The 18993-nt window shown below is 49.9% G+C and overlaps 3 protein-coding genes across 8 annotated transcripts; 1 reads left to right on the top strand and 2 right to left on the bottom strand.

Annotated features, from left to right (window-relative positions):
* Window positions 1-364: 364 nt before the first annotated feature.
* DCXR (dicarbonyl and L-xylulose reductase) lies at window positions 365-3388 on the top strand. 2 transcript variants are annotated; one of them, XM_085240132.1, is made up of 8 exons: window positions 365-524; window positions 591-688; window positions 766-920; window positions 1765-1807; window positions 2105-2204; window positions 2353-2417; window positions 2501-2618; window positions 3093-3388. In XM_085240132.1, exons 1-8 carry the CDS (start codon window positions 467-469, stop codon window positions 3194-3196), a joined length of 741 nt encoding a protein of 246 aa, XP_085096258.1. In that variant the 5' UTR covers window positions 365-466; the 3' UTR covers window positions 3197-3388. The 2 variants fall into 2 exon arrangements, with proteins under 2 accessions (XP_085096258.1, XP_085096259.1); XM_085240133.1 differs by having other exon boundaries at window positions 3054-3197.
* Window positions 3381-9240, bottom strand: RAC3 (Rac family small GTPase 3). 4 transcript variants are annotated; one of them, XM_085240129.1, is made up of 7 exons: window positions 8331-9240; window positions 6450-6501; window positions 6209-6280; window positions 5846-5963; window positions 5244-5306; window positions 4613-4772; window positions 3381-4033 (listed from the first exon to the last, which is right to left on the bottom strand). In XM_085240129.1, exons 1-7 carry the CDS (start codon window positions 9025-9027, stop codon window positions 3969-3971), a joined length of 1227 nt encoding a protein of 408 aa, XP_085096255.1. In that variant the 5' UTR covers window positions 9028-9240; the 3' UTR covers window positions 3381-3968. The 4 variants fall into 4 exon arrangements, with proteins under 4 accessions (XP_085096255.1, XP_085096254.1, XP_085096256.1 ...); XM_085240128.1 differs by having other exon boundaries at window positions 3381-4497; window positions 8331-8913; XM_085240130.1 differs by lacking the exon at window positions 6450-6501 and having other exon boundaries at window positions 3381-4497; window positions 8331-8509.
* Window positions 9225-18933, bottom strand: LRRC45 (leucine rich repeat containing 45). Of its 2 annotated transcripts, XM_085240120.1 has the most exons (18): window positions 18714-18933; window positions 18526-18587; window positions 17963-18033; window positions 17506-17684; window positions 16752-16880; window positions 16363-16475; window positions 15752-15810; window positions 15565-15642; window positions 14633-14768; window positions 14254-14331; window positions 13974-14085; window positions 13739-13809; window positions 12918-13010; window positions 12229-12321; window positions 11225-11398; window positions 10985-11132; window positions 10326-10571; window positions 9225-9765 (listed from the first exon to the last, which is right to left on the bottom strand). In XM_085240120.1, the coding sequence occupies exons 1-17, from the start codon at window positions 18931-18933 to the stop codon at window positions 10375-10377; spliced, it is 2013 nt and encodes a 670-aa protein (XP_085096246.1). In that variant the 3' UTR covers window positions 9225-9765; window positions 10326-10374. The 2 variants fall into 2 exon arrangements, with proteins under 2 accessions (XP_085096246.1, XP_010719742.2); XM_010721440.3 differs by having other exon boundaries at window positions 9225-10571.
* Between the last annotated feature and the right edge of the window lie 60 nt (window positions 18934-18993).

The raw sequence follows: 18993 nt of genomic DNA on the forward strand, positions 1-18993 counted from the left end.
ACATCCAGCCTAAATCTCCCCTGGCTTAGCTTGAAGCCATTCCCTCTAGTCCTATCACTGTTACACGAGAGAAGAGGCCGACCTCCAGCTCACTACAACCCTACAGCCTCCCTTCAGGTAGTTATAGAGAGCAGTGATGTCTCCTCTGAGCCTCCTCTTCTCCACACTGAACAACCCCAGCTCCTTCAGCCGCTCCTCACAAGGCCTGTGCTCCAGACCCCTCACCAGCTTTGTCGCCCTTCTTTGAACCCGCTCCATGGCCTCACTGTCTTTCTTGCAGTGAGAGGCCCAAACCTGGACACAGTGCTGGAGCTGCGCGCCCGATGCTGGGAGCCGTGCCCCCTCCAGGCAGGCAGCGGCCGTCGCACCGTCGGTTCCCCGAGGGCGGCGCGGTTCCCGCCCGGCTCGGCCCCGCCTCCCGCCCCCAATACCGCCCACATCCCGGAGCTGCGGTTCCGCCCGCAGCATGGAGCCGGACTCGAGCTTCCGCGGCCGCCGCGCCCTGGTCACCGGGGCCGGCAAAGGTGGGCGGGGGTCGGCAGAGCGGGCGGGGGCGAGAGCGGGGCCGGGGCTGACGGATCTCCCCGCAGGGATCGGACGCGCCGTGGCCGTAGCGCTGTGCAAAGCCGGAGCGCGAGTAACGGCGCTGAGCCGCACCGCGGCGGACCTGGAGAGCCTCGCCCGGGAGGTAGGGACGGCCCCGAGAATCCCCCCGCGTCCTCAGACGGCACCGCGGGGCGCCGCTGAGCCGGGCTTCCGCCGCAGTGCCCCGGGATCGAACCGCTGTGCCTGGATTTGGCCGACTGGGACGCCGCGGAGGCGGCGGTGAGCGCGGCGGGGCCCTTCGAGCTGCTGGTAAACAACGCGGCCGTGGCGATGCTGCAGCCCTTCCTGCAGGTGACCCGGGAGGCCGTGGAGCGGTGAGTGCCTCCTCGACTTTGTAAACATCAAGAGGAGACCGAAGCAAAGCGCCGAGGCACAGCGAGAACGTTGTAGCATCACCTGCCTGCAGCCCCAGAGCTTCCAGTCCGGTCCCACTGCTAAAGTGAGACGGCTGCTGCTAAGGCAGTTTAGAAAGAGAAGACAAAGCAGCTACGGGACTGTGAAATGGTCACGGTGAAAAATGAAATCTGTTTGCTTCAATTATATATTTCCTAATGTGCTACAGTTTAGGATCCAGGTTGTGGTGGGTCTGATTCCTTCTAAGATGGGTCATAATTTGTCCCTGTGTTAGAAACCAAATACGTGAGGCTATGATAAAGGATTCGTTTGAAGCAGACCAGAAGGCATATGATCTACTTAGATCATTCTGCAGTGCTAGCTGGTGAAAACCTCACCAAGAACTATGTTTCAAAGAAGGGCTGCTTTTACCTCTCTTACAGCAAATTTACTGTTTCAAAGCCTCATGAAGGCTGGATTGCATAAGAGGAGCCATGGGCTGAGGCCCAGGGATCACTGTTTAAACTTTAATAGAAGTACTGTGTGAGTCTGCCAAAGAACAGAGTCCTGCTAGAAATGGGAAGATGCATGATTGCACCTTCCCCTCTGCACAGCAGAGGCCACCACCCAGCTTGCTTCTGCTGAATGAACACATGGTTAACCATTGCTGCCATAGCTCATCAGCCTGGCATTTCTATCTGTGTTTAAGTATCACCAGTGCTCGCAAAGCACCAGCAGCGTTTGTCTTCTGCTGCCTCTTAGAACAATTCCTCTCTGGCCCGGCCTGCAAACGCTGTGTAACTTTTAAATCTCATTTATTTGTAGGTCTTTTGATGTCAATTTCCATGCCGTGCTTCACGTTTCTCAGGTGAGGATGAATTGTCACTGCAGTTGTCTCCACGAGCAGCAACGACTAAGTTGTTCTACAAAGCAGAGACAGGTCCTGGCAGGGGGACAGGACCATAGTCCAAAATCAACCCAACATTTTGTGTGTACAGGGTCAGAGAAGAGAGTGAAGGTCCTGTCTCTTACAATGGGGAGGCACTGAGGACATCCTGTGGCTGTTTTTGCTCTTTTGCCTGCCACAAGAAGATTCCTACCAAATGGAATCATGCTCTTTCCTGTCCAGATTCTGACATCCTGTTATTTTTTTTCCCCTCCTCAGATCGTTGCTCGGCAGATGATTGCACAGGGACTGCCAGGTGCAATTGTGAATGTCTCCAGCCAGGCATCTCAGCGTGCCCTGAGGGATCATGCTGTTTACTGTAAGTGCCCCTTTCATTTTTGACCAGCTGGAGACCGACAGCCACAAAGGTTCCAGCTGCCAGTTCTGGACAGAGTGAAGTACCTCTCCGTGATTCAGACTGAGTGCTGTGCATTTAAATGCTTCTCCTTCTTCCTTCCTCTTCTAAGGTTCTACCAAAAGTGCTTTGGATATGCTGAGTAAGGTAATGGCAATGGAACTGGGACCCCACAAGGTAAGATTCCTTCTGAAAGAGAAGCGTAAAAGGCATTTCGTCTCAGAGCTGTTTGGTACATGGTGTGTTGCTCTTGGTCTCAGATAAGGGTGAACACTGTGAATCCCACAGTAGTTATGACCGACATGGGGAGAATTAACTGGAGTGATCCTCAGAAATCTGCTGCCATGATTAACCGGATTCCACTAGGAAAGTTTGCAGGTCAGTCTAGATCTGTTGCCAGGCTGAGCTCCTTCTAATATCCAAGCTTTCCTCCTAACTGACATCGCAGCCACAGCTACCCTGCCTTTTTTGTGAGCAAAGTCATAACCCTGCTGAGTGGCTGTGGCTGAATTCCCAAAGCATCAGATGACAGGGCACACTTACCTCCCCTGTTCTACAGCCCTGTCATCTCTGGATAAGCAGAATGAACTTCCTCTATTATTCATGAATATGACTTGCAGGGAGCGCTGGTTGTTGCTGTGAATTAAATATCTATCATTTGGTCACAGTGATGATTTTTGGACGTCCTGCTCTCAGCCACACTGTCCTGTATATCACACCAAGCACAGCCCGGGGGGCAGAGAGATTTCCCTGCTCCAATTACACGTAGAGGCCAAAGACACATTGTTTGGGATGCTTGTTTTTCTGCTACAGATTGAGGATGCATTGGATGTCCTCTGTGTTTGATTCCAGAGGTGGATGATGTGGTGAACAGCATTCTTTTCCTGCTCAGTGACAAGAGTGCTATGACAACTGGCAGCTCACTGATGGTTGATGGGGGATTTCTCGTCTCCTAAGATGACATCTGCATTTCATACCTAGTATAATTTTCATACTAGTATTGCATAGATCTAAAAGGAATAGTAAACAGTGACAAAGACCCAGTGTTGCTGGACAAGAGGGGCAGCAGAGCTAGAACCTGTTTGAGAGTTGAGGCAGAAAGTTACCTTTAGAAGGCTGCTATATAATAAAGATCACATATGCTGTCATGGAGAATGTTTATTGCACCAAATAAGGTTTTATCTTATCACTCTACATGATGATTAGAAATTGGATCTGTCTTTCTTCCAACCCTATTCCCCCCTACAAATACAACCCTTCAGAAGCTTTCCCTGTTCCATCCAAACCCATAAAGCCTGCCTGCATTTTCCTTGGGAAGGGAAAGAAGAAGTTAGCAGACACCTCATTGCTTCCTTTGCTCTCTTTAGTAGAAAAAAACAAAACAGAGGCAACAACCTCAGCCCTGCTCTGCAGAGACTGGATTGTGGGGGGAGGCCCTGCTAAAGACTGATGGGGGGGAGCAGCACCATGCTGTCCTAGGGTGTGCACACAAAAAGGCAAATACATTGATTGCACAAGGCTGTTTCACTCACTGAGTTTGGCTAGTATCCAATTAAGCACCTAATGATTAGTTCTTCAGCTTCACATTTCGTTTACTTTGACCCCTTCTGGGGCTGGTTATGATTCCTTCAACAGTCTCAGGCACGTATCTGATAGAGCACCAATTTGTTAACTGTTAGCCACAGTAGGCTGGGCAAGGAGACCCTTCTACTCTTCCAGCTGCTCTTGTCATTCACCACCACTTATATCAGCTTCCTTCCCACTCCCACAAGGATCTTCAGCACGTGTTACACCTGCAGATGAAACACAGGCGTTTCCAGCACAGGATGGATGTCTCAGCCCTTTCAGCTTGGAGTTCAGGAGAGCCAAAACAGCCTGTTGCCCCAAGGAGCTATCTTGCCTTCCCCATTGTACTTTCCCGAGGGCTGTACAGCCCCCAGCTAGTCTCCTGCCCCCACTGCCCCTTCACATCAACACTGACGTTAAATCAAAGAGACATTTAAAAAACACTGACTTCGTACATGATGAAGGGCCCTACACATCCCAGCCCCCTCCAGAAACACCCAGCTAATACGCAATCTGTCGGAGGACAACAACATGCTGAGCCAGCACCTAGGCCACAGCCCTCAGAACATGGTGCACTTTTTGCCAGGCTTCTTCACGGGCGGCGGGCAGAGCACGGCCCGGATGGCTTCATCAAACACCGTCTTCAAGCCCCGCTGTGTCAGGGCAGAGCACTCAAGGTACTTTACCGAGCCTAGGGGAAAGAGAGCTCCAGCTCAAGCACTCCAGTCCTACCAGGAGGCAGCGTCCCTCACCCACTCCAAAACAAAGAGCTCAAGGCCACGAAGACTGCCCAGCACATCACTCACCAATCTCCCGAGCCATGGCCAAACCTTGGGGGTAGGTGATGGGAGCCAGTTTCTTATCACGTAACCTTTCAATGGTGTCCTTATCATCCCTTAAGTCCAGCTTGGTGCCCACCAAGATGATAGGTGTATTTGGGCAGTGGTGTCGGACCTCAGGGTACCACTGGAACAGAGAAGCATGATGAGAAAAGTAGCCATGGCAGCAGGCACTGCCACGAGGCTGCATTTATTACTAAGAACAAGATTTTTACTAATATTTGACATGGTATAAACACCTGGACAGGATTCTTCTACCTAGAATTCTGGGTATGCTCTGCAGAAAGAAACTGGTGCAGATGTAACAAGTCACTGAAACATGGAATCGTGACAGATGACACCAGCCAACTCTGCATACTTTAACTCCATTTTAGTTTCTAGGACATCCCTCATCTTCTTTAACACAGATTTGAAGAGGCCAAAACTTAGCCAAAGAAGTCATGAATAAAGAGTAGGTCTCTCTTAAAACCACGCAGCCATTACTTTTGTTTCTTAAAACACAACTGCTAGAAATGTGGGGCTTGTAGGTGCCACAGGGTTGGCTCAGGCAGTGAACTGCACTGGTTTCTCCCTTCCACCAACAAGGAGAATACAATACCTTGGCTCTGACATTCTCAAAGGAGGCTGGACTCACAAGGGAGAAGCAGATCAAGAAAACATCCTGTGGGGGAAACAAGAAGATCAATTGTGTAGAAAGGAACAGCTAGAGATAATGGAGGGAGGGTGAAAAAGGGAGCCTCACAAAACAAAACAAAACAAAACAAAAAAAAAATCACCACCCTCAACAGCAAGGACTGTTGGCTGTAAGAAGCGCTTCCTCACAAAGGTTGCTAAACTAATTCAGAGAGAGAAGGAATGGACTTTGGATGTGTGACCTCATTTTAATTTACAATACTAGACTCAACCTGTTAAGAGCCTGTGACCAAAAATACCTTAACAGTGCTACAGTCTTCATCCCTGGTGGTGGGGGCCTAATACAGCCAGGAAAGCAACACTAGCAAAGCCCAACAGTGAGCTATGCCACCAAAAGAGAGTGGGAATATGAAACACAGCTCAGCTTTACAGCAGCTCCACACCATTCCATGCACCCAAGCTTACCTACAACATGCATAACTGTTCAAACACCATTGCAAAGTAGGAACTAGAACGTGACAATCTCTTAGTAGAGCAGTCATAAGCCAGTCCAAGCCCAGCACTCACCGTCTGTGGATAGGAAAGGGGCCGCAGTCGGTCATAATCCTCTTGTCCTGCTGTATCCCAGAGGCCTAGATTCACTGGCTTTCCATCTACCATGACATTGGCAGAATAGTTATCAAACCTGCCAAAAAAGAATCCCCATCAGTGACAGATTCTGATCTACATGTTACATTCTGTGAGATCCAAAGGGCAGCGAATCCGGAGGGGTCACTGTGCAATGCAGTTCCCATGGGTGTACTCTCCTCTCCTCCCACACAGCCATACTCCACATACAGAGTTCACAGCCCCCTCACCCACAAAACCAACTTACACACACACACACTCACACACACACGGAGGGAAGAGCAGCTGATGCACATTACTCACACAGTGGGGATGTACTCTCCAGGAAAGGCATTTGTGGTGTAACTGATCAGCAAGCAGGTCTTCCCTACAGCTCTGTAGAGGATGAGAGTGACAAGTGTAAAGGAGGGCAGAGCAGAAAGCACTGGGGCAGGGAAATTTACTCTTTCCCACCCAAAAAAATGAGATTAGGTGAAAAGCTTACATGAGGAAACAGATCTGCAGCTGGCTAAAATTTTCCGTCAGGGACCAGGCCTGAACTCACCCCACCTCAGCATGCATCTGATACTGCTCTCTTCTACTCCTTTTCTCCACTCCTTTGGCCTCAGCAGAACACCAGGCAAAATGTATTTGTTCCAAAACCAAGAGGGGAAATAAATTAGGGTTATGTGCTGGGCACGATCTCCCTCAACATATCAATAATAATCTAGCAAAATGGGCAAACAGCAGGTGAGAAAACATGGAACAGCACACAACTAGTTATTCAGGCTCTTCAGACATAGGAATTGAATGTCAATATATGCAAAGGATGGAAAAATAAGTATCCACAAACAAAAGCGAACTTCCAAGTGACTACTGTCAGTTTGGAAAGAGCTTCTGGCACAAAGGTAGATCACTAAAACATCAGCTCAGAGCTTTGGCAGAGGCAGGTGGGATTGGTCAACTCAGAGGCAGCAGCTGGCCGACAGTTGTGTTAGGATATGAAGGGCAGTTAGCCCTGCAGGGAGGGGAAAAGCTTAGTTCTAAGAACACAGAACAGGAGCAAAAACAACTTATTTATTACTGTAAAAGTTGTGAGCTGCAGAGAACCTTCAAAGGAAACCAATAGAGTGCCAGTAACAGCTTGAGTGAGCCTGAACAGATACAGTTATACACTACCTGATTCTCAGAAAAGTGACGCAGCAGACTTCAGGATGAGAGACCACAGTGCTGCACTGGGACTACACAGCCAGAACCACTGCACCAACCCATCCTGCTTCTCCCCTGCACTACATCCCCTGCCCAGACCAGGGACGTTGCACGAGGAGCTGCTATGCTCCACTACACTCTCATGCCCAACTTAGATCCCAATTCAGCACCTTGGGGAAACCAATTCGTAACATATGCACATATCTGTGACTTAAGTGTTTGGGTACCCAAGTTCATTCAGCCAACTTCATTTCAAAGCTCACCACCAACCTGCAGACCTGGAGCCCACTTTTTTTCCAGCACGCCCCACTCACAGCTGTTGCCGTCTTCTTTATAACAAGGCTGTGCTGCACTGGACAAGTCTCCTACTGGGCTCTTTAAGCCCTCCAGCTAGAAACTGAAAGACCTCACTGCAAACACATACTTGTGGGCGCTGTATGCACAGGAAGGTGGAAGAACCAGCTGCTCCCTAAGACCATTCACAACGACTTCTCTGCATCTTTGCCCCATGCTTGCTGTAGCAATCGGAAATGCATACAGAGAGCTGGGAATAACAAGGAGAAATACATAAGACAAGCTAGGAAAAGTTAGGAAGCACCAGGACTCCACAGCACGCCCGTATTGTGAATACAGCTGCGTTCTCAGCCAAAAGCATCAGAAGGAGCCCAGAGAACAGGGCGGGAAGGACGACAGGCCGCGCGGTGAAGCCAGAAGCAGCGACGCGTTTCACTTCGGAACGCAAACAACAAAAGGAGACGTGAGAAAAACCTGCGAGCATCGAGACGGGGCGGGGGAGAGGCTGCGCAGCCACCCCAGCATCGGGGACCGAGCAGCGATACGACGCGAGACGGGCTTTAAACCCATGGGAACGCGCCGGCCGGCTCGGCGGCGCGCCGACAGATGCGAACGAAGCCCCGAGCCGAGGACCGGAGCCGCAGGCGGGCCCCGGGCTCCCTCCACGGGCGCAGCTCCGGGAACGGCCCCGCTCGTCCCTTCCGGCGGCGCCGCGGGATGGCGGCCCGGCCGCGCGGCTCCGCCCGCCTCGGCTTCGCGGCGTCCGCTCCGGCGCCTCCCGCTCTGCCGAGCCGGCTCGCCTGGGCCGCGGGGCGGGGCCGCGCCGGGCCGGCCCTCCCTCCTGTCGGCTCCGCCGGGCTCCGGCCCGCTTTGTGCGGAGCCGCGAGGTCCGAGGCGCGGGCGGGCCGACGCCGCTTCCGTCCCGCGGCCGCCGCGCACTCACCCGTCGCCCACCACCACACACTTGATCGCCTGCATCTGCCCGCGATGGCGGCGCCGCCGCGACTCCGCCGCAGTGACAGCCCGCGCGGGCGGGGCGGGGCGAGCCGAGCGCCGCCGAGCAGAGACGAGCTGAGAACAGCCGAACAGAGCCGAGCGCCGCCGCGCAGAGACGAGCCGAGAACAGCCGAGCGCCGCCGAGCAGAGACGAACAGAGCAGAGCAGAGGAGAGCCGAACAGGGATGAGCCGAGCAGAGCCGAGCGCCGCCGAGCGGAGACGAGCCGAGAAGAGCCGAACAGAGCCGAGCGCCGCCGAGCAGAGCAGAGCGCTGCGACGGTGGCGGGGCGGAAGGAGGTCCCCGCGGGAGACGCCGGGGCTGAGCCGAAGGCGGAGCGCGGTTGTACGGCCCGCACCGCCCGCTGTGCAGCCGCAGCGCTGAGGAACAAATGCCGAGCTGCCGGAGACTCGGAGCGGCCCCAGGGGGCGGGGACCTTAAAGTCACCGGGTTCCCACCCCAACGCTGGGGGATGTTTGCTCGGGGCACGTCCAGCCTGGCACAGAATGGCTCCATAGGAACCCCTCCAGGGATGGGGCACCCCCAGCTCTGTTCAGTCCCGCAGTTGAATCCCCTGTGGCCCCTTCCAGCCTTCCACGTACCCCGGCAGGAACAGACAGAGCAGTCTCTGTAGCCGCAGCGCATCCGCTCCCAGCACAGACCCCCTCCTGGCACCCAAAGCGCAGTTCCAGCTCACACCCGGCTTCAGCTCCTTCTGCCCCAGATGTTGCCATGCACTGCAGAGCTTTCAGCTCCAGGGCAGACTGACGGCACGTCCCTGAGAGCAGCACAGCAGCAATGCCCTCTGCTCCAGCCCTCACCTAGCAGGTCGCTGCCCCGTGTTATGGAAAAATGTAAAAGCTCTTTATTAAAACAGCACAGCAAAACGATTTAAAAATAAAAATATAAAAGTCAAGAACGCAAACCAACCAGTCCATGCAAAGTTTTGTCGTCCAGCTGGCTCTTGAAACATTCATTTTTCCCACGCAAACTCACTGGAAAAAACAGCAGGAAGATCTCATCCTGGAGTCCCGTCCATTCCTCTCTGCCACCTGATGGACCTTTGCTGCCAAGGAAAGGAAACTCCTCCTCCCCAGCCAGTCAGAAGCACAGCTCACCTCCAGGGTAAGGCCCCAAAAACAGATTGGTTCCGGGATCCTAAGAAGCTAGGAGGACAGTTTTTGCCAAAAGTCAAAATGGAATTAAATCTTCTTCCATTTTTGCCACAAGAACTCTTAACAAAGGGCTGAATTCCACATTAAGGAGGAAAGCAGACTCCTCTCTCAGTTGGTGTTACAGAGGTGTGAACCATGGCCCAATTCCAGCTGTCCAACGAGGATATGGATCGACACTGCACAGCAGTCCCTCTCCATACAGCTGCTCCTGTGTGTTAGAAATGTTCTGTAGTGCCCATCACTACAGCCAGGGTCACAGAGAGACAAGGCAAAAAGCCAAACTGAGCTGTCAGCCACTGCTTGCATCCATAACCACTGGAGGCACACCAAGATTTGTCCTTTCCAGCAGCTTCTGGACCCCATGGCTCAGGGTAAAGTAAATGGCTCCCACATCCAGGGACTTGTAAACACTGCTACCCATCATTTACAAGGCTGCGTTGTGATCAGCCCTGGGATTCGAACTAGTGCTTCAGAACAACTGCTTTTCAGGGAACATAAAATCCCAGTGGTATTAACAAAGCATGCTGGCAGAATGGCACTGTAAAGAGCACAGAAACAGTTTCAAATGCTGTATCAGTGCAGGTTAAGGACTCTACATCACAAATTCAGACCCATAAGCCTCTATCTGAGGTGAATATGGCTCCTTCCTCCTCTCCTTTATGCTGCTGGGAACAAGATTTCTGAAGAACAAGAGGGGTTTTCTCCTTGCAAGCCTTCAGGTCACCCCACTCTGACAAAAGTGTCTCACTTACAAAAAAGGGGCTGTACCTGAGTAGCTTATCCTCTTCCTGGTACCTGGATTCTTTAAGACATACTCTCATTTCCTCAAACTGTGGGTTCCCAAGGAGGATCCCTGCACATATGCCATGATGGCATTCTGCAATATACTTGCTCGCTGGGCTTCTTCTTCTCTCATCCTGGAGATGTCAGCCTCTTTCATTCTCAGCTTCTCCATCAACATAGAGATTTCACCTTCTTTGTCCAGCAGTGCCTCTCGGTGATTACTGGACAGGACTGTGAAAGAAAAGTAGCATTGATACAGAAAATTTGGGTGCCCCTACAACAAACAGGAACAAGTTGCTGTAGGCACAGCTAAGGGCAGCACAAACAGGGTAAGCAACAAGCACAAGATAAGCTGCAAGAAACCTTCAGCTGCACGAGACAATGGGAGAGGTTTTGCAAAGACATGATATCACTGTGCAGGAAGTCTCAACATTTTGCTTGCTGTGCAGCTTTGGACAGTTTATTACTAAGTCATGGTCTCAAAAAAATGAGGATAATAATCCCTGCAAAAACAGCAGGATTGAGTGTAGATTTGTATTCAAAGGTAGGAAGCGCCTGTGTCACCTGTAAGCGTAGCACTCAGTTTAAGGCCCAGTGTAAGCTACGACACATTACTATTTGAAAAGCATGGAAGGATCCACTACCTTTCAGCTGTCTCTCCAGGGCTGCAATCTTCTCCCTCAGCCCTTCCTGGGCTGTACGTTCAGCCTGTAGGTGTCCAATCTGCTCCTGTAATTCCACTTTCACTTTATTTACTTCTGTCACTTTTTCCTGTTCCTTACTGTTCAGGTCCTGACACACAAAGACAAATCCACAATTAACCAAACAACTTTTTAAATTTGTTCTGCCCCCACAGTGACTCTCTCTGCTCCAGACGAAATTACCTGCTGAAGTTCCTCTATTCTCCTTCTGAGTCCATCAGCATGCAGGCTCAATTGATTGGCCTTGACCTGGGCCTCACCAACCATTTGTTTTTGTTTGAGGCAGCAGTTCTGAGCTTCATCACGTGCTTCAGTCATCAGCCGCAGCTTCTCTTCAAGGTGTTCCAGTCGTTGCTGCTGTAAGATACAAAGAAAAAAAAATACATTAGTTCTATTCCATTCCTGTGAAGGGATATTCCCATTTTTGTTCCCAACACCATGAAGCCTTGGTTCAGCCAGTTGGTAACTGAAGAACAAGCAAGCACAGGATGTACCTGTAAGAGATAAAGCACAACTCCCTTGCATTCAGGAGACAATCTAAGCTGCTTTCTGCTACCAGTGCCACCTCTAGTGTTCACATCTAATGATATTTCTTCACCTCCTCTGTATCCTGAATGGCTCTGAACCACAGCTGCACATGGTTAACCTACTGCTGTTCTAACACAAACAACAGCTTTTCCATGTTTTAACTCTGTAAAGCATTTTCTTCTGTGTTGTTGTGTATAAGCAAAAATTTTAACCGTTCTTGCTGTATTTTCCTCATTCTCTTTTACATGGTATTGACTTCATTGCTATTTTACAAAATTCAACTCTGCAGTGCCTTTTCATCCATCAGCAGCAGCTGCCATTTGGGTCCATTCTGAGTCCAGAGATACAGAACAGCACAGGAAAGTTGCTGGTAAACAGCATCTACACTTGGCTGCTAGCTCCACAACTTGGTAACTTAGATACCTAAGTTCTGCTTTGACAATATCCACATCAGTTCTGATACTACTGGAAAGCACAGAACAGATCAGGACACTCTGGAGACAATTCAGACTTCTCAGAACTCCTTCCTTACAGATCAAACTTGTCATTGGACAATGAAGCCCAAAGAAGGGAATTATTCATCACCTCCCTACAGCAAAAACAAGCCAGGCAGCAAAATTTACTCCTTCCCAGAGTCAGGGCCCATAGGCAGTTCTTACCTCATCCAACCGTGCCTGATTCCGAACCTTTATTAACTCTTCTTCTGCATGGCCTCGCTCAGTGAGTGCAGCTGCTTTGACTTGGCTCAGCTCCTGCCACAGAAACAGGAATGATCCTTCCAGATAGAGAAGCTCCACCATTGAAACACCGACCAGAAAACATCAGCAGCTTCATAGTCACAGGCTACAAAGTGACACAACTGCTCCTGTCACTCAGGGACAGGGTGAACAAGACCAAATTACACACCTTTTCTCACCCTGAGATTGCCACATAAATTCAGTGAAAATGTCAGTTATAAAGGGACAAGTAACAGGTGAAGGTTTCCGAAGACAAAGGAATAGGAGAGGGCAGCAGTGGATCTAGCTGGAGAACAGATCAGGAGAAACATGCTACATGGCCTGGGACTCCCTACAGGAAATCTGTAGAGTCAAATCCTGGTAAGAATCTAACCATGTTCAGAGGTAACTATTTTTGTTCAAGCACAATCTACAAGTTTCTCCATGGAACTTTCTCATTCTTTAGTCATAAACAGTTAAAATAATTTTAGTTGGTAAACTGAATGCTCTCTTTTGTTCCTTCCCATCACACGTGACAGTCTTTGCACAGGTCAGCACTAGAAGATTTCACAGAGCACCTGTGGCATGCTCCTCCTTACCCACCTGAATGCACCTAGAGCACCCGCTCTCACCTCCTCCAGGGCTATCCTGATGGCCTCCAGCCTCTGCACTCTGTCTTGCATAGAACGTTCACTGGCCTCCATGTGCTGTGTCAAGTGATCCACCTGCACAGCAGCAGAAAACATTTAAACAAGTGCCAGAAAATCACTCATATCTCCAAGCATAACAGCATGGCCACTGAGCATGAGAAAGAGCATCCCTTCCATGCAAAGTTTAATGAGCTCTTATCTTCAAGTGGTACAAAAGATCAGAGAATCATTTTCTACTTTTAATGTGGTTAACATCCTCCTGTCCTGTGTCTTTTCTTACAAGATTTTCAAATCTATAGAGATATTTTTTATTTTTAAGGGATTGGACACCTCCATAAACATTCCAAACAGAGCCAATCACGGCCTCTTGTTCTCTCCATCCCTCTGAAACATAGTAGAGAAGATAGGAGCAGGCTGAGTCGCCTTAGAGGACTGTTTGCACAGAGCATGTATATCTTCATTCATTCTAATAACGTATCTTGATTTCACTGAGCAGGACAAGATTATTTATTCATAATTAACACTAAGCCTAGCAAGACTGACACAAGGACCAGCCTCCATGCCTCTCTGGCAGTCACATACCAACTCTGGCTTATATCCTTACAAGCTACAAAACTTGCTAACAGATAGAATGCCCTGTGACCTCTTCAGTTAAGCTCTTGTTGTAAAAACAGTCTATTACACAGTAAGTCTAAATCCACTATTTTTGAAATTGAATTGCAAATGATGGCCTCCAATGGCCAGAACCAAAGAGAGATGAACCTCAAGAAGCTCCAGATATCCTACAGAAATGCCTTTCTTACCTCTTTTAAGCGAAGTGATTCCATGTCTTCAAGACTTTGTTTAAATCTTCTTTTTTCCATTTCCAGGCGCTCTGCAGATGAAAAGCAGGCACATCAGAACTAAGGCACTCCTGCCACATAGGCTGTATTTACACCACGCCATGAGCTTTTCTCTTTCCCTGTCCTGCATCACTGACTCACTGATGGTAACAATGCTCTAAGGGTGCCCATAAGCTGCTTTTAATCTTCCACTTACCCTCAGCCTGCACAGCCCGCAGCTTCAGCTCTGCTGTCGTGTTGGTCAAGTCTTGTTTTAGCTGGAATAACTGATCCTGCTGCACTTTGCACTTCTTCTCCAGCTCATCCACCTAACAGGAAATCACTGTCACGAAGGAGTTTCTTCTCCTATTAGCAGAGCAAGTTAGCTGTACAGAACAATCAGCAGAGACAAACAGGAGCCAAAGCAGAGGACATACGTGGAGCAGAGGCAAATACCACCCAGGTCCCACCTCCCCGTGCTGAACCTCCTTTCCTACCTGGTTTCTTAGAAACAAGTTCTTCTCATTGCTGGCAGATAAGTCACGGAAAAGCTTGCCTTCCCGATCAGCACCTTCCTGCAAACAGCAGCAGAATTAAAAAGAACTCACATACTCACCTTAGTTCTCTGCACTACCAAGTTAGCACAACCAACACTGCGCCCAACTAAATCCAATCCACCCACAAATGCCCCAGCTCCTCTACACCCTCACACTCACCTGTCTCATTTCCACAGGAACATTTGTCACAGCAGCTGTAGCAAACCCGCTCATGGCAGGAGTCATACTTGCCTAACCCAACCAGCATCCCCCAAACCCACACAAAGCAGTATGACCCAGAGCCCAGTTCTCAAACCTAACTAGAATTGACCCAGCCTACCTGCTTTTGCTGCTGGAGCTCTGCAAAGTGGCGCTCAGCCATGTTGGCCTGTTCCTGTTTCGTGGCACTCAGCAGCTCACCCAGATTGTGCACCTTTTGCTCAGACAGAGCCAGGGCAGCTTCAGTCATCTGCAGCCTGCACAGAGAAACACTTTCCAGAGCCCTTTCTAAGGGAGACACTCCAAGAGAGCACCATACGCTACGTGGTACAAGATGCTAACATATATGAGCCTATTTTCAATAAAGTGATTTCCATACCTGGACCCCTCCAGGATTTGCCCACTCTCAGGGGAGAATAAGGCTGGCTCTTTTACACCACTGCAAGATTCTTTAAAATTAGGAATAGAATTTTGAACACAGGCAGTGAAAGTGATCTGCTTACTCTGTATATGAGGACGTGTCCACTCTGAGGCACCATGTAATGAAATCACTCTTAGCTGAACTAGCCAGTGTCATTAGGCATTTGAAGTCCAATCATTCTCACATGCATATGGCTCTACACAGTGTAACAGCACTGTTAGGCAGTTCCAGTTCACTGCTCCTGAACACAAAACCTTGCTGGTCATGTTCCCCTATGTCTACAGTGGCTCTCAGAGAGTACTGTCAACTGCCAGGGAAAGCAGGTACAGACTCTCACCAGGCTGCAAACTGTGGAAGAAAAATATCCCCATCCCCGCTATTCTTTTTCTTTTTGTTCATTCTCTGTAATTCACTTGCTCTTACAGCAATGTACTGTGTTTTTAATCAAAGCCTGATCTGGTCATAATTAGTTATCTAAAAACCTGATCTGGCCATCATTTCTGGGTATTACTGTAGATATGATTATGTGAAATACTAAGACAGCCACTCTAGCTTAGCTCCGTAACAGCTCTGCTCAGCACCACCTATACAGCACAGAAGATTGGGAAGATTAAGGCTTTCCTCCTCCATACTTGGCTTTCAGCGAATTCATAATAGAGTGCTGCTCATTCAATGCTTCCTGCAGCTGGCTGACACGTCCTGCAGATATCCTGAATTTGGGGAAGAAAGAAAAAAAAAAGGGGGGCTAATTTCTATCAGGAAATGGGAAGGGTCCAATGCTGCTATCCAAGAGCAGAAAACACTCAAAATCCAACTCACCTGCCACTCCTGGCTATTTCTTCTCTCTGTTTGTCTATAGTGTCCATCAAATCCAAGAACTGTGAACAAGGCACACACCCATGAAAAAATGAACTGCATCAGCTTGGAGCATTTATATTTGTCAGCCTTCTCTTCCTAATGACAGCTGAAGAGAGCTCACGCCACTCTCTTGGAAGAAACCAAACTGCAGGTTTGAAGGGGTTCATCAACATGTCTGACTGAGGTCATTAACTGCAGGGCTCTGCACCACTGAGGGCCAGAAGGAAAACTGAGTGATATTTCTAAGTTTTCACTATTCAGAAAACATCAAATCAGTTACTAAAGAAGAAATTAGAAGTACGAATATGGGCAAAGAAAATCACCAGAACTCCACAAGAATCCAGAGTGAATATTCTCAGCAGGGGATGTATCAATACCTGTACTGTCATGGATTTGATTCCTGGGCAAACTAACTCAGAGGAAGGAGCCTATTTACTGGACAGTGCTGTGTACTGCTCATAAACATCCAGGAGGATATGCAGGAAGGCATCTTTGGGTGCACAATGGGGACACTGAGGGAAGGCACTGGATTTCAGCTGACCAGTTTGAAGTGCTGACGTAGGATGTCTGACCTGCTTGGTCTTCTCATCCTTCAGATTCAAAATCTCCTTGCTGAGCACACAAGTTCGGTGCTGCGTCTCACTGAGGATAGTCTGACGGTCCTGGTTGTGATCCATGGCTTGTTCTGATGCAGAGAGAACAGGAGAGCAAAGAAATAACACTGAGCACTGTGTATATGCTGTTGAGAAATGGAGAGAAGGAGGGACAGCTCTCTTTTGGAGCAGCAAGTACCCTATACTCCCCAAGTGCTGAGACTGGAGAAGAGTTACTGATTCTCTCCCATGCACTTAGGGACATGGTTTAAGTGGTACACTCAGTAGAGTTAGGTTGATAAGAGGACCTGATGATCTGAAGGGTCTTTTCCTACGTATATAATTCTATAGTTCTAAGTCCTACTTACCCACAGCTTTCAGGATGTCACTGGGCACATTGTTCCCAGCCAGTTCCAGCTTCTTCAGGGTCTTGTTGCTCTGCAGGCAGTTCAGCAAAGCTCGGCCTCCCAGAAGCCCAATGTTATTCCAACGTAAATCTATACAGAAAGCAATCTTTCACCCCAGTAGCCACATAGCTGCTGAAACACACAAGGCTCAAGAGAAGCCATGCTCTTTATACCTCTACATGCATGGCTAACCAATCCTGTAAGGTCTCAGCACAAACACAGTAGTGATTACTACCCCCCTTTTCAAGATGAATGGAAGGGAAGGAAAACTGGCAAAGCAGGAAGACAAAATGAATCTGAAGTGCAGAGAGCCACACAAAAGGTACACAATTCCTCTCATATTTTCATCTCATGGGCTTTCCTTCCATAACCACAACTTGTGGCTGAGAAAGAACCAGCACCAAGAGCCACATTTTCTGAAATTAAATTCTAGCAAAATTCCTTAGTAAGAGCAAAGCAAGTGTAAAGTAAGTTGGGCACGAGGCCTGTTAATGGAACCACAAATATGTACAAACACATTCTCTTCTCCACTTGTTCCTCTCCAAGCACAGAATCTTCATCTGCAGGATGGGTTCCAGAGATCCTAGTGACAGTTCCCACCATACAAAGTAACGCAGGCTAATAAGGACTGGGAATGATGCTCACTGGTTGGCAGAGATCAGCGTTGGCTACAATGAACCAGAACATGTGTAGGTAGACAAGTAGCTACTCTTACCCAACTCCTGAAGGCTGGCATTTCGTTTCAGTGCCATGGCCAGCTCTCCTGCCCCATGATGGTTGATCTGGTTGTTGCGTAGATCTAACCGCTGGAGAAAATTGTTTGCTCCCAGTCCCTGGCAGAAAAAGGAGAAGCCTTCCTCCCATACACCCAGGCTGTTCCATTCCAGGATTAAGCTAAGGAAAAGTCAGACAGGATTGGAGTTTGTAAAGAGACAGCTGCAAGAGCCTGAATGATACCTGGATCACAGCACCCAGCCACCCAGCACAGCCTCAGGGAGCAGAGTGCTCTGCATCCCAAGAAGAGGCACCTCCAGTTTTCACTTCTTCACCTAAGCCACAGGCACTCTTGATATTTCTCCTGGCCCAAGAAATTCACCCTCATCCCTCATTCTTTTCCAACTTGAGGTTCCATTCGGTAGGAATAACAGAAAGAGAGAGAGAGAATTTCTTACCTCCTGATGGATTTGTTCTGCCTCAGAAGTTTTCCCAGGGCCTCAGCTCCTGTAGTTCGCAGGTTATTGCCCTGAAACAAAAGTGCTGAGTGATTAGCCTCTCTGGGCAGCTGTTCCAGCATCTCACCACTCTCATAGGAAAGAACATCCTGACATCCAACGTAAATCTTCCCTCCTTCACATTCAAACAATTTCCCCTTGTCCTGCTGTTACCTACACTTTCAAAGAGTTGATTCCCCTCCTGTTTGTAGGCTCCCTTTAGGTACTGAAGGCTGCAATGAGGTCACCCCACAGCCTTCTTTTCTGAACAAGCCCAGCTCCCTCAGCCTGTCTTGTAGGAGAGGTGCTGCAGCCCCCCGATCATCTTTGTGGCTCCTCTGGACCCTCTCCAACAGCTCTCGTCCCAGTCCCTTCCCAGTATCTTTACCACACCCTAAGGACAATCGGTGGCAGCCTGAGCTCACCGCAGCCCCTGGGGCCTCACAGGGCACGGGCTACGATTTGAGGGCTGCCCTGAGAGTGAGAGAGGTGCACGCAGGGCCACAGACTCTTAACAAACTCACCTTCAAATCCAAAGATTTGACGGTGGTGTTGGAGCACAGACCGTGCAGCAAGAGTTTCACACCTGGGTACGAAAAGACAGAAAGCCGTTTACTTCACACTCCGTCCGGGCCGGACGCAACGCCGTCCCTTAGCAACGGGGTCGGCTCCACGAGAGCAGCGCAGCTCCCCGGCGCAGCCCCGCGCCCACCGTCCTCGCTCAGGCCGCAATCTCCGAGCGCCACCTCGGCGAAGTGCGCGGCCCCGGGCAGCAGGCGGCCCAGCGCTCCGCACGTCTCCAACGAGAGGCTCTGCTCCGTCAGGTCCAGGCGGGCCCGACCCGGCGCCTCCCCGCGCTCCCTCAGCCGCCGCAGCACGGCATCCTGCGGCGCCGCGCACAGCCGCTCGTAGGCCCGCCGGAACTCCTCCATGGCCGCGGGGCGGTACCGACCGCCACCGAGCGCGGCGCTGCCGCCGCCGAGCCACCGAGC

Source organism: Meleagris gallopavo, chromosome 20 (assembly GCF_905368555.1).
Source record: "Meleagris gallopavo chromosome 20, MGAL_WU_HG_1.1, whole genome shotgun sequence".
Lineage (NCBI taxonomy): Eukaryota > Metazoa > Chordata > Aves > Galliformes > Phasianidae > Meleagris > Meleagris gallopavo.

Bases quoted from the DNA above. Each gene is read 5' to 3' on its own strand.
- DCXR (XM_085240132.1), top strand. From the start codon at position 467: ATGGAGCCGGACTCGAGCTTCCGCGGCCGCCGCGCCCTGGTCACCGGG. The intron at 689-765 runs GTAGGGACGGCC...CTTCCGCCGCAG, and splicing joins TGGAGAGCCTCGCCCGGGAG to TGCCCCGGGATCGAACCGCT. The intron at 2,418-2,500 runs GTAAGATTCCTT...TCTTGGTCTCAG, and splicing joins TGGAACTGGGACCCCACAAG to ATAAGGGTGAACACTGTGAA.
- RAC3 (XM_085240129.1), bottom strand. From the start codon at position 9,027: ATGCGCTGCGGCTACAGAGACTGCTCTGTCTGTTCCTGCCGGGGTACG. The intron at 5,964-6,208 runs GTGAGTAATGTG...CTTTTTTGGCAG, and splicing joins GGAGAGTACATCCCCACTGT to GTTTGATAACTATTCTGCCA. The intron at 5,307-5,845 runs GTGAGTGCTGGG...TTTCCCCCACAG, and splicing joins CCCTTTCCTATCCACAGACG to GATGTTTTCTTGATCTGCTT.
- LRRC45 (XM_085240120.1), bottom strand. From the start codon at position 18,933: ATGGAGGAGTTCCGGCGGGCCTACGAGCGGCTGTGCGCGGCGCCGCAG. The intron at 18,034-18,525 runs GTGAGTTTGTTA...CTTTTGTTTCAG, and splicing joins TCAAATCTTTGGATTTGAAG to GGCAATAACCTGCGAACTAC. The intron at 16,881-17,505 runs GTAAGAGTAGCT...CTTTCTGTATAG, and splicing joins TGCCAGCCTTCAGGAGTTGG to ATTTACGTTGGAATAACATT.